Source organism: Lytechinus pictus, chromosome 4 (assembly GCF_037042905.1).
Source record: "Lytechinus pictus isolate F3 Inbred chromosome 4, Lp3.0, whole genome shotgun sequence".
Classification (NCBI taxonomy): domain Eukaryota; kingdom Metazoa; phylum Echinodermata; class Echinoidea; order Temnopleuroida; family Toxopneustidae; genus Lytechinus; species Lytechinus pictus.
Window position 1 is genome coordinate 7,968,326 of NC_087248.1, and position 13,585 is coordinate 7,981,910.

The following is a 13,585-nucleotide window of genomic DNA, read 5'->3' on the forward strand; positions in this document are numbered from 1 at the left end:
TGGGAACGATTTTTTCAGTGGGGGTGCTGAAATCTCTCCTCAAAGGTGGGGGGGGGGGGAGGAGGGGACCCAATTGAATTTTCCATAATTACCCACACACACCTCTAAGGGCACCACACACACACACACCACCCCCCCACACACATATATATATATATATACATATATATCACAGTCACTTCTTAGCTTTCTTCTTATAAAAGAACAAAGATATATAATTAGATAACTCGAGCGCGAAGCGCGAGCAATTTTTCGGGGGAGAAAACTCATGTATTTTGTCTTGAAAAATTAAATATTTTGAGCAATGTTTGTGGTCGTGAACAAGATGCGTATGTAACAAACAATAACTGCGAACGTGATCAATGCGAGCATATATTTTTTATATACGCTCTGGTCTGATCGAAAGGGAAGTGTTATAAGGACTGTTTGCAGTTACCCATTAAGACGATACATATATCAACAATCAAATAATGCGAGCGCGAAGCGCGAGCTGAAAAAATTGACATTCCGACCTAAATCTGGTAATAGACTACGGTCAGCACGTTGTCGAACAAATAGGTTCTTAAACTCATTCGTGCCAAGCTCAATCCGAATGCTGAATGAGGAAGGGATTATGTAAGAATAATAATATGCCTAATAATGTAAATTTACCTTGTAGGGTAGTTGATGTTAATTCCTTAAAACAACAATATTGAAAATAAAAATAATATGTAAATACTGATAACAATAACAATTACAAGTGGACAATGCTGTGAAGATTTATAGTACTGATTTATTACAATTCTAATGTAATTTCAATTCAATTTCCGATATCTAACTTTCAGTTCAGATTTCCATTTCAATCTTAATTTTAATGTCAATAACAGTATTTTTTTCAAATGCTACCCAGTGGGTAGCATTTGCACGTGTATATCATAATTGACTATATGTGATTGTTTGATTTTCTGTAAATATGTTCATTTTCTATGCTATGTTATGTATGTTCAATACCATGTAAAAATGCAAATTTCCACTTATTTATTTATCTGGACAATAAATACTACCTTATGAACCTTATGAACCTTAAATACTGGACATTCTAAGCACTTTTTGCAATCATGAACAGGATAGGTTTATAACTATACAATTAATGCGAGCGCGAAGCGCGAGCGGAAACAAAATTGAGATTTCAGACCAAAAAACGAGACATTCTAAGCACTTTTCTAATAATGAAGATAGGTATTTAACTATACAATTGATGCGAGCGCGAAGCGCGAGCGGAAATGAAAATGAGCTTACAGACCTAAAAACGGGACATCTTAAGCACTTTTCTAATCATGAACAGGATAGGTATATAACTATACAATTGATGCGAGTGCGAAGCGCGAGCGGAAATAAAAATGAGATTTCAGACCTAAAAACAGGACATCTTAAGCACTTTTCTAATCATGAACAGGATAGGTATATAACTATACAATTGATGCGAGCGCAAAGCGTGAGCATAAACAAAATAGATTTTAGACCTATAATTGGGACATTCTATTCATGTTTTGTAAATCAAGAAAATGATGGGTAATTGGATATATTCTTACATTAATAATGTGAGCGCGAAGCGCGAGCAGACAGAAAATTTTTGATATTCTGATCTGAAACTCCACAATTAATGTAATATGGTTTGAACAGATAAAGAGAAATCAGACGAACATAAGAATAAAGATTTGATCAAAACCCAACAAGGAATATCAAAGTTATTGCATTTTAAAGATTAGCATTATTCCAGTGAAACAGTTTTAAGCATGTCTTCATTAATATTCAATGAACGAACTGATGATGTCATATCCCCACTTGGCCTTTTGTTTTTTATTATATAAAATTAGGTTTATTTAATATTTTCCCTTCAAGAACCAAAAACAGTTGAATTGACAACTGATTTAGTCTTTAGGGAGACATATCATTCACACTGGTATGAAAAAATGAAACAATTTTGATTCCATGTAATAACACAAGAAACAGGATAGTGGGGATGTGATATCTTCAACCCGCATGGGCGGAAATCCCAGAGGGGACAGGGGGACGTGTCCCCCCTGCCAAAAATAGTAGGGGGACACAATATCAAATGTCCCCCTACTATTTTTGGTCTTTCATGGAGAAAAATACATCACTTCACAATAGAAATAATACCTTTTGGACTAAATGACCTTACATTTTGGGTGAAAAACTTTTTTTTGCTTTTCAAATTTTCCAGGCCCTGGTTCCCCTACCTTTGGGGACAGATTTCCGCACATGTCAACCCACCTATTAAACATTCATGACGACATGCATATCACCATTTTCATAAACTATTGCTAAACTTTAGAATTAAATAACTTAACTATTTGTTATCAGATTTTCATAACATTGTATTTGATATAAATATTTTCAGCCCTGAGTAGCCCCAGCAAAACAAGCTGCGTATCTGAATAAACATTCGTGCGCGTGTTCAGAGTTAGCCCTAGTATCTGGGCATTGTAAATACATTTTTTTAATGAAAAAAAAATAATAATGCGAGCGCGAAGCGCGAGCAGAAAATATTTGATATTCCGATCTGAAAAAGGGTGAATTTAAACACTATTCTATAAGTACTGTGTCGGAAAATTCTGAAGGGGGGTCTACGAAACGTCGTTTATTTTCATTACATTTCTGTCATTCATCAACTACCATTAGATTTCCAGGAGGTGCTGCCTATGGAAAATAACACATGCAGCACCCCCAAATTTTGGGGTGCTTCACCTCCAGCACCCCCGCTTCCAAGGACCATGGGGCAGGACGAAAAAGACTGTGAAATTTGATTTCGATTGTCTGACTTGTAATTGTTTTTTACAAAACACGGGCGCGCGCACACTTGATTCGACATAAAACCCTCGAAGTTTCAAGTCCGACCACAGCCATGTCCCTCCCTGCTATCGAGTAGTCATGGTAGTGTGTAAACTATGGTTATCACGTATCGCGCGCGACCACGTCTGTATCGGTGTGCCGGAGCTTGATTGAGTCGCGTTATAGGAGGGATGTTATTGGAATATGTGAAAGACTATGTAAATGATTTGCGATTGTCGGATGTGATAATTATGTACATTATAACATATATTAAAAAAATACAAAGGGAACCTGATTTCGTGGGGGTGCTGCCTATGGAAAATAATACACGCAGCACATGCACCCCCAGCACCCCCGCTTCCCAGGTCCCTGCACCCCCCTGGATCCGCCACTGCCTACGGATGTCAAGGACCTCTACCCTCCATCCTCCTTTAGAAAGGCCTTGACAGTGAGAGCACAGCTTCTTTCTTCCACCTACCTTTTCTTCAAACCAGACTGAAGATCGCAAATACCTCTGTCTCAACTTGCCAGCATTGTCACTGTGCCGATAAAACAGTAGAACACTTTATTGCCACAAGTCCCCTTTCCAACCCAATTCGGTTAGAGTTTATTCTTTACTCAATGAATCTCACACCCAGATGTGATCTCATGTTATCACTCAGAAAATCCTACACTATTCACTCGTGTTGTGCTTGATACTTTTGTGTCTGATCCACCAGTTTCTATCAAGGACTGCCCGCCCCGGGGGCGCGTTTCCGTTTTACACCCTGGCGAAGGCATTTTCCGGAAAAATAGCCACAAAGCGACTAGTGAAGAGTCTACGTCTACGTTTGTTTACATAATCAGCTGGGCGCGCGATCCAAAAGTCCGCACCGAAGATATCCGCAGAACATACGTGCAAATGCAGCTGAGCAGACCAAAAGCTTCAGTCTCTGTATTTTGGTTGTTCCGCTAAACTATATACGTTGGCTTCATGATTTTTTTACTTTATCGCACATGATCGTTTATATGAATGAAAACGAATAATAGCTAAAACATTGAAAAATAAAACACATAATTACTTTTTTTCATATTATATCTATCCTTATATCTATCATATCTGTCTATCCACTATCTATGTTATAAATCAATCTATGGTACTACATGATATATCTATCTGTTAATTTGTCTATCTACTCTGTCTCTCTCATTCTCTATCTACCTATCTATCTGTCTATCTATCTATCCATCTAACATCTATCTCTCAAATTCTCTATCTATCCATCTGTCTCTCTTTTATTTCTCTCTATCCATCTGTTAATCTACTCATGTGCAATATCAACACTGCTTCGACTTCCTTCGGGAGTCTATTTCCTCAGCTCTACTTTTCCCTTTTTTGTGCTCGATTTGATTCAATTACTACTTTATTTACTTGTTACCATTGTTAAATGTCTTGTATTGCATAATGAGTTTTTTTTTCTTCAGAAGGTTGCCTCCTATTCTCTTTCAAATTCCACCTCTTGCTTTCCCTTCTCTCTGTCTTATCCCAATTTCTTTCCCTTTTCTCACCTCTTTCTTCTTAATCTTTCATTCCGCTTTTTTCTTCTTTGGTGACACTTTACTTTTGGCCTTTTGTATTTATTTATGATACATTTCTTTTTTATCTGTATGAATTTGTATTGTATTTGATATTTATTTATAATGTTTACTTTATATTTTGTTATGATTCTATTTGTATGTAAACATTCACTTATTTCAGTCTTTGACTGCTTGTGATTGTATTTTGATAGTTTTTATTGCAATAAAATCCAATACATATATATATATGTATATATATATATATATATATATATATATATCTCAAATTCTCTCTATCTATCCATCTGTCTGTCTTTTTCTCTCTCTCTCTGTTTCTCTCTATCCGTCTATCTATCTCTTGAATTCTCTCTATCCATCTGTCTGTCTGTCTCTCAAATTCTCTCTCTCTATCTATCTATCCATCTGTCTGTCTTTTTCTCTCTATCCGTCTATTTATCTATCTCTCAAATTATCTATCTATCTATCTATCTATCTATCTATGTAACTACAGTATCTATCTATTAATCTTCTCTTTCTCTCTCTCTCTCTCTCTATCTATCCATCTGTCTTTCTCTAGTTCTCTCTCTCTCTATCAATCTATCTATCTATCTTCTATCTATTTATTTATATCTATCTCTCAAATTCTATCTCTATCTATCTATGTAACTACAGTATCTATCTATCTGTTAATCTTCTCTGTCTCTCTCATTCTTTATCTATCTAACATCTATCTATCTCTCTCTATCTCTCTCCCTCCCTCTATCTATCTATCTATCTATCTATATATCTATCCATCTGTCTTGTTTTCTCTCTGTCTCCTTTTCCGTCCATATATATCTATCTATCTATAACATCTCTCCCTCTCTCAAGTTCTCTCCCCCATCTATCTATATATCTATCTATCTATCTATCTATCTATCTATCTATCTATCTATCTATCTATCTATCTATCTATCTATCTTCTATCTATCTATTTATCTATCTATCTATGTAACTACAGTATCTATCTATCTGTTAATTTGTCTATCTTCTCTGTCTCTCTCATTCTTTATCTATCTATCCATCTATCTATCTAACATGTACCTATCTCTCAAATTCTCTATCTCTCTCTCCCCCCTCTATCTATCTATCCATCTGTCTGTCTTTCTCTATTTCTCTCTCTCTATTTCTCTTTTTCCGTCCATATATATATATCTATCTATCTATAACATCTCTCCAACTCTCAAGTTCTCTCCCCTATCTATCTATCTATCTATCTATCTATCTATCTATCTATCTATCTATCTATCTATCTTTTATCTATTTATCAATCTATGTAACTACAGTATCTATCTATCTGTTAATTTATCTATCTTCTCTGTCTCTCTCATTCTTTATCTATCTATCTATCTATCTATCTAACATGTACCTATCTCTCAAATTCTCTATCTCTCTCTCCCCCCTCTATCTATCTATCCATCTGTCTGTCTTTCTCTATTTCTCTCTATCTATCTTCTATCTATCAATTTATCTAGCTATCTATGTAACTACAGTTTCTATTTATCTGTTAATTTGTCTATCTTCTCTGTCTCTCTCATTCTTTATCTGGCTATCTAACATCTATCTATCTCTCAGATTCTCTATCTCTCTCTCTCTCTCCCTCTCTCTTTCTCTCTCTATCTATCCATCTGTCTGTCTTTTTTTTCTCTCTCTATTTTTCTTTATCCGTCCATATATCTATCTATATCTATCTATCTATCTATAACATCTCTCCATCTCTCAAGTTCTCTCCCCCATCTATCTATCTATCTATCTATCTATCTATCTATCCATCTCTCTGTCTTTCTCTCTCTCTCTCTACTTCTATCTATCTATTTATCTATCTATCTATCTATCTATCTATCTATCTATCTATCTATCTATCTATCTATCTATCTATCTATCTATCTATCTATCTATCTATGTCTCTATCTATTTATCAGTCTTCTATATCTATCTTTCGGCATCTAAGTGTATCAATCCATCAAACTTCATTTTTCTTTCTATTATATGTATCTGTTTATTTTTATTTTGTCTGTCATTCTATTCATTTAGTTAATAATTTATATTTAGAAAAAAAACTTTTTCATTACTATTCATAAAAAAAACGTTACTGCAAAAGCATGTTCGGATTTCACTCATATGACTGCTCTCTGTACATGAAGTGCCGAGGAACTCTATGCTCTGATCAGTAACTGTGCAGATTGCATGCGGTGGTGTGGGGCTTTGGGCTCGCCTGTGTCGCACGCTGCAACCAGCGACGTGTGTAGACTCTTCACTAGTCGCTTTGTGGCTATTTTTGCGGAAAATGCCTTCGCCAGGGTGTAAAACGGAAACGCGCGCGCGGGGGGGGGGGGGGGGGGGCACTCGACCAAAAAAGTAGTGGGTATGTGCCGCGGGCGAGACAAAAAACGGGGACCTTGGAGCGGGCTTATTATAAGAAGGAGGGTCCTCGGAACGGGCTTCGGAACGACAAATGTTTGTGAAAACGGGGGTCCTTGGAACGGGTCGCCTGCGTGTGATTGCGTATTCATCCCTGTGGAACGGGCATACGTGCATGCAGCTAGCCCGGCGGCACGGGCGCCGGGTGCACTAGCGCAGATGCGATGGTCGGACAGTGCTCTGCGGCCGCTTTTCACCAAACTTGCGGCTCATTGCAGCAGATCAATACAGCTGGAACGTAGTAATGGAAAATATGCGAAGCTTTGGAGCGGATTTGTTTCTTCTTTTTTCTCGATAAGACAAAAATGCTATGCCTTGGAACGGAAATTTGAGTGTAAAAATGGGGGTCCCCTCCGCGGCACATACCCACTATGCATTATATACTGAGTGCCCCCCCCCGGGCTGCCCGCCCCTTAAAACCGTATTTTTTTATTTAGAAACCTCATGTGTCGATTGAAATCATACATTCTCTGAACTTGCATATAGCCACAATTAAACTACGTTGTTTATATATGCAATGGTTATCGATTTGTCCTAGCTGTTACATTGGATACTACTGCCGTGGCTGCCTTCGTTGGGCTGATCTCCGAAAGCAACGGCGGGAGAAATTCAGGAAGAAGAAGATAATGGGGACAAGACTGGTCCAGGAAAGGGAACTGTGTTGTTAATATATTCATTTATACGTGAGTAAGCCTAGTTCGAGTAAAAAATATCCTACTTTCAAGAGCGATACTTTCACATTTTAGAGACTTTAAATCGTAATACAAGGTATGGTAGGATATGGCAGGGAATAATGCCTTGCTTAACCCTCACAGAGCCGCGCCTAGTCCAAAAGAAAAAAAACAAAGCAAAACTTTCAAAACGTCATAATGAAATGGCTTAATTACTCACCAGTAACTGAGTTTACAAGAGGAGACAACATTTTGCAAAGCCTTCCAGAACCACAGCCAACATCCAGTACGTCGTCGTTTTCACCGAAATCGATCAATTTCAAAGCTTCATCACGAATTCGACTCTGTATACAAACGGAACTTATCAAATCATATTCCCGTGCTAGTTCTTCTGTGTCAGCATTCATCTTGCCTTGCTTTGAATGCCCGAAATAAGTTGAATAGATCAGTGCAGAAAATTGAGCAAAGCTTTAAATCATGTTTGCATTAAATACCTAGGCCAACTGGGTGTGGCGGACCGTGACCCGATCGAGGAGACAAAGCATTGGAGGGGCACTGTACTGTATCTAGAAAACGTGGATTTAACTGATTGGCTTTCACAATGATCTAGGACTTTGTTTACAACCACTTTCTGTTCTTCAGATTTTAAGTGTTGTCAATAATGAACATACGGCCACAACAAGAATTGCTGTTTAAAAAAAAATTTCGTTAAAAGTACAACGCCAGTGTTTAAAGAGGATGATCACACCAAACATTGTACACTACAGCGTGTTCCACCAAAAATGTTAATGATACTTTGATTAAGTAAAATGTTAAATTACTATATCCTATTGTATAAAATATATGTAATCGTAAATTAGCATTTTTCATTCAACTGGCAGGGCCCTGGGAACGATATTTTAACTGGGGGTCCCGGGGGAGCCTCTTACATTGACGAGTGGATACCATGCGCGACCAAAAAAAAAACACGTAAAAATTAGGTGTTTTTCAAGATAGGGCACGTTACGTACGTAACGTGATAAGGGTGTTAAAAGCACTAAAATAATAAAAAAGGGGAATCTATTTTCGCTAGGAAAGCTACGTGTTTAGGGTCACATTTGCGAGGGTGTAAAAAATTAAGATTAAAATGTTTTATAAAGGATGTACTTTTGCCCCAAGATTAAACACTACGTACGGTGTTTAGAGTACGATTTGGGCGAGATATGGGAGGTGGGTCTTTATTAAACCCAATGATGTGGGTGAAGGTAGGCCGACGACCGACGTCCGTAACATAACAATACAAATACCGCTGTACTTGTTTAGGGGGTCAATTAAGGGAACTTGCCAAGAGTATCGTTTTGTTTCCAATACTTGTTAAGGGTATGGTTTCACACGCCAATACTTGTTAAGGGGTGCATTTTCAGAAAATGGAAAATACGTGTTTAGGGTGCTTTTCGGGTGCCAGGTAAAAATGGCAGAGGTAATAATGGCAGAGGTGAAAATGGCAGAGGTAAAAATGGCAGAAGTAAAAATGGCAGAGGTAATAATGGCAGAGGTAAAAATGGCAGAAGTAAAAATGGCAGAGGTAAAAATGGCAGAGGTGAAAATGGCAGAGGTGAAAATGGCAGAGGTAAAACAAAATGGCAGAGGTAAAAATGGCAGAGGTAAAAATGGAAGAGAAAAAATGGAATAATGAAGCTTCGGAATTACAAATGTATGCGATATTTTACCTAGAGCTGTCATTTTTACCTCTCCCATTATAACCCCTGCCATTTTACCTCTGCCATTATTACCTCTGCCATTTTTACATCTGCCATTTTTACCTTTGCCATGTTTACCTCTGCCATTTTTTTTACCTCTGCCATTATTACCTCTGCCATTTTTACTTCTGCCATTTTTGCCTCTACCATTTTTGCCTCTACCATGTTTACCTCTGCCATTTTTTTTTACCTCTGCCATTTTTACCTCTGCCATTTTTACATCTGCCATTTTTACCTCTGCCATTTTTACCTCTGCCATAATTATTGCCTCTGCCATTTTTACCTCTGCCATTTTTACACCGAGCCGCTTTTCGAGACACCATGGTCGCGCATGGTATCCACTCGTCAATGGAAGTGGCCCCCCAGGCTGGGGGTGCTGATGTAAATTTGACAAGCGAAAAAAACTTTCTCTAAAAAATAAAGGTCATTTTGGTCCCGAGGGGGGGGGGGGGCACTTTTGTGTTACATTTATCAATTACTCACAGCTATTACAATCACAGGGGGTGCTGCCAATGGATAATGATCCATGCAGCACCCCCATGTAATTCCCAGGGCCATGTATTATGCACACAGTTATATACCCTTGTACATAAAGCCCGTGATGTGATAGATACACACTTTCTTTCTTACACCTACTGAAAATTTGCTCACTCGCCGCATTATCCAATAATCGCACCTTATGAAAGACGACTTAGGTCATCATGTCTTACAACTACTGAAAATTTGCTCGCTTGCTTCGCTTGTTAGTTCAGTAGTTTATTACACAAGTTCATTTAAATAATAGCCATTGAAAAAAAATGTGAGAGGGCTTTAACTGAAAGATAAAAGGATTGTGTACACGGTTATATACCCCCGTATACATAGCCCTAGCTAGGTGTGGGGATTTCCCCCAATTTTTTTAATTTTCAGGTCAATATATTGCTTTCTTCATCCCCCCACTGCTCGGACCGGATCTACGCCAGTGACCTGTACATATAGGCCCCTAATTATATACATGAAGTGTGCACGGGACACAACCATCACCTCCCCCTTCACACGGTTTACTTCGTCAGAGATGTTGCCTCTACGTCTTCGTCAGCCTTTATTACAAACCTTTGACGAAGACGTAATATTACAAACCCTTGTCGAAGATGTAATAAACTCCTGACGAAGACGCAAGACGTCGAAAATTTGAGTATTTTATTGCAATAATTACCTAATTTGAAAAAAAACCCACACACATTAACTTTATTACTATTTAGCCAATACGTGAAACTATCAACTGTAGGATATTATTATGCTGCATACATACCTGTAGATATTGCCCCCATTTTGGATGTTTTCTGATCCATACATCGCAAGTTTCACCGTAGGGACTCCATTCTGAAACAATTTGGGAATGTGCAGGGAAATCAAGGAGGACTATACCTCCTGGTTTAAGACACTGGTAAATATTCTTTAAGACGCTCTTTTCAAAGCACCAATGAAGAGCTGTCATGCTCAGAATTTTATCGAACTTTTCCCGCCAGTCGGTAAGAAGAGGACCAAACGTCTGCGCGTCTTCTTCAAAGTATCGTATATTGTGCCCTGAGTTTTCAATTCTAGCGAACTCCACCAATCCGTGAGAGATATCTAGGCCTGAAATAAAATCATTTTAGAATCTCTAAGGCACAAATATCGATAGCCTGGCAGGGACAGGGGGTTGAATGGTTTTGATTATATTAAGAGATATTTCTAGAAGATTTTATCTGTATTATAAATAATAATCCTTGTGATGATAAATTGTTAAAGATATATGACAGATAGATTCTAACCTTTCTTTTAAAATGATCATTTTAAATTTATTTTGCATGGATTCTAATTCAATTATATTAATGATTTTGTATTATTTAATACTTTCATATGACTTATGTATAATGAGGAAGAAATAAAATATGCTTTTAAAACAAAATGTACTTCAGGGTGTGGAGGTAGGGTTTAACCCCTAAAAATTTTCAAGTAGTGAATAAGGAAGTAAGAAAAATATTGAAAAAGAAGAAAACCAGAAAATAACAGAAATAGGAGAAACACCAATCTTGAGCAAGGAGGTTAAAGATAAATTCCAGTTGTGGGAACGATCTCAAAATGACTTTTTACAGAATTTAATATAATGATCACCAAAGTTTCTGTTTGTATGAAAAAATATATGTGCCAAAGGATTCTGGAAGAAATTGTGTAATTGCTGAGAAATAAGCAAAATAAGCGCGGATTCGGTCACTTCCGTCGGGTCTTTATTCCAGCAATAATAATACACTGTCCCACGTGTGCCTATCTGTGTTGGTGATCTTCAGTGTGATAGTTTTTTAGCTAGATATTATGATTTCACAAAGTTCAGTTTATGTAACTGTACCAGATCTAGATCCACGATGATATATCAATACTTTACCTTGGTTTTACAGACTTTCTCACGAAATCAGTGTTTTACTGCAACTGCGTTCATTTAGCTTTAAAGAAAAGCAAAATGATATTTAACCCTTATTTGACTGAGGGGCCACTCGACAAATTTCTCAATTACGGCGTCGCGCGAATTTTTTTGAACGCGCGGCTCACTGACTTCTTACTTTGAAGTCTTGCGCATCTTTTGAGACCAAAATTTGCAACGTGGTTTACGAAATAACGCAACATTTTGTGAGTGCATGTCAGACACCAAATTGCTCAAAAACGAGATTCCGTGTACAAAGTCAATGCAAATTATGTTTTTCAACCAAAAATCATAAATGTATTATTATTATTACTTTTGTTGGTTTAAATATATTTATTTTTATGCTCTTTATGATCGCAAAAGAGTCCCTGAAAAATTCATTGGAAAAAAACATAAAAAAATAAAGGTTATAAAAAAAAATGAAATACATAAGAATTTAAAAACAATAAAACACAAATTAGAAAGTAATTATATTTTGGCAATTTTTGTCTATATATGTTAGAAATGTATCAATCAATACTCTCACTAAAAATTAGCATTCTACTAGCAGTATAAAGTGAGTTAGAGGCACAAACATCCACAAAAACAAAATTTAGGGCGAATTTCATATGCTTATTTGCATATTCAATTATTAAAGAAATGTAAACAATTAATTTTTTGAAAATTTTTACTATACCGTCTTGCACTTTACAGCAGGTGCAAATTTTCACGGCGATCGCGCAATCAGTGGCCGAGTTCTGGGGGGGGGGGGGTCAATTTGGCCCCAGTATATCCTGGTCCGAAATAGGGTTAAAGTTAAATATTTGCTTAGAATTGTTTGGACGTCACATTGGTCATGCTTGCTTATGCAACAGTCCCAGTTGCAATTCGACATGTACACGAGCACGTACATTGTAACATAAACAGAATCCAAACCCCTCATTAATTTTAATCCAGCTGCTTATAGAGCCTACGAAATCTTCTCTTTGAGCCCGTGAGATCTGACTCCAAATATGTGTTCAGACCTTGACAGAAAATGGGTCAGCCCTGGCGCTTCGATCATTGTCGATCGGCTTCGGCCGAAGCCCCCCCCCTCCACCTCCGAAAATGCCCATCAGTTGTCATAATTTACCAATTTTTTTATAGGAGGGAGAAATTCAGGAAGAATAAGATAATGGGGATAAGACTGGTCCAGGAAAGGGACCTGTGTTGTTAATACATTCATTTATACGTGAGTGAGCCTAGTTCGAGTAAAAAATATCTTACTTTCAAGAGCGATATTTTCACATTTTAGAGACTTTATATCGTAATACAAGATATGGTAGGATATGGCAGGGAATGATGCTTTGCTTAACCCTCACAGAGCCGCGCCTAGTCCAAAAGAAAAAAAACTTTCAATACCTCTTAATGAAATGGCTTAATTACTCACCCGTAACTGAGTTTACAAAAGGAGACAACATTTTGCAAAGCCTTCCAGAATCACAGCCAACAACGAGTACGTCGTCGTTTTCAACGAAATCGGTCAATTCTAAAGCTTCATCACGAAGTCGACTCTGTATACAAACGGAACTTATCAAATCATATTTCCGTGCTAGTTCTACTTTGTCAGCATTCATCTTGCCTTGCTTTGAATGTCCGAAATAAGTTGAAAAGATCAGTGCAGAAAATTGAGCAAAGCTTTAAATCATGTTTGCATTAAATACATAGGCCTACTGGTCACTTGCCATCGCTATAATTCCAAAGGTCTTATTAAAAAAAATTAAGCCTTTGAACCAGCTTAGCAGGGAGACCAGACTTGGACATTCGAATGAGGAACCTCTTGAGAAGGCCATGGATCGAAATTGACACGGTTTTTCTATCAGGATGCCACCGTGCCTGGCCGTCCGCATTGTTGGTAGGCCAATATT

General features: G+C 37.5%; 1 protein-coding gene across 1 annotated transcript; it reads right to left on the bottom strand.

The window, feature by feature from the left end:
• Positions 1-10,496: 10,496 nt before the first annotated feature.
• Positions 10,497-13,367, bottom strand: LOC135153968 (ubiquinone biosynthesis O-methyltransferase-like). Its single transcript, XM_064098951.1, has 2 exons — positions 13,108-13,367; positions 10,497-10,876 (listed from the first exon to the last, which is right to left on the bottom strand). The coding sequence occupies exons 1-2, from the start codon at positions 13,292-13,294 to the stop codon at positions 10,497-10,499; spliced, it is 567 nt and encodes a 188-aa protein (XP_063955021.1). The 5' UTR covers positions 13,295-13,367.
• Positions 13,368-13,585: the final 218 nt, after the last annotated feature.

Coding starts and splice junctions, on each gene's coding strand:
- LOC135153968 (XM_064098951.1), bottom strand. CDS start 13,294: ATGAATGCTGACAAAGTAGAACTAGCACGGAAATATGATTTGATAAGT. Junction 10,877..13,107: donor TTTTGTAAACTCAGTTACGG/GTGAGTAATTAA, acceptor ATTTTATTTCAG/GCCTAGATATCTCTCACGGA.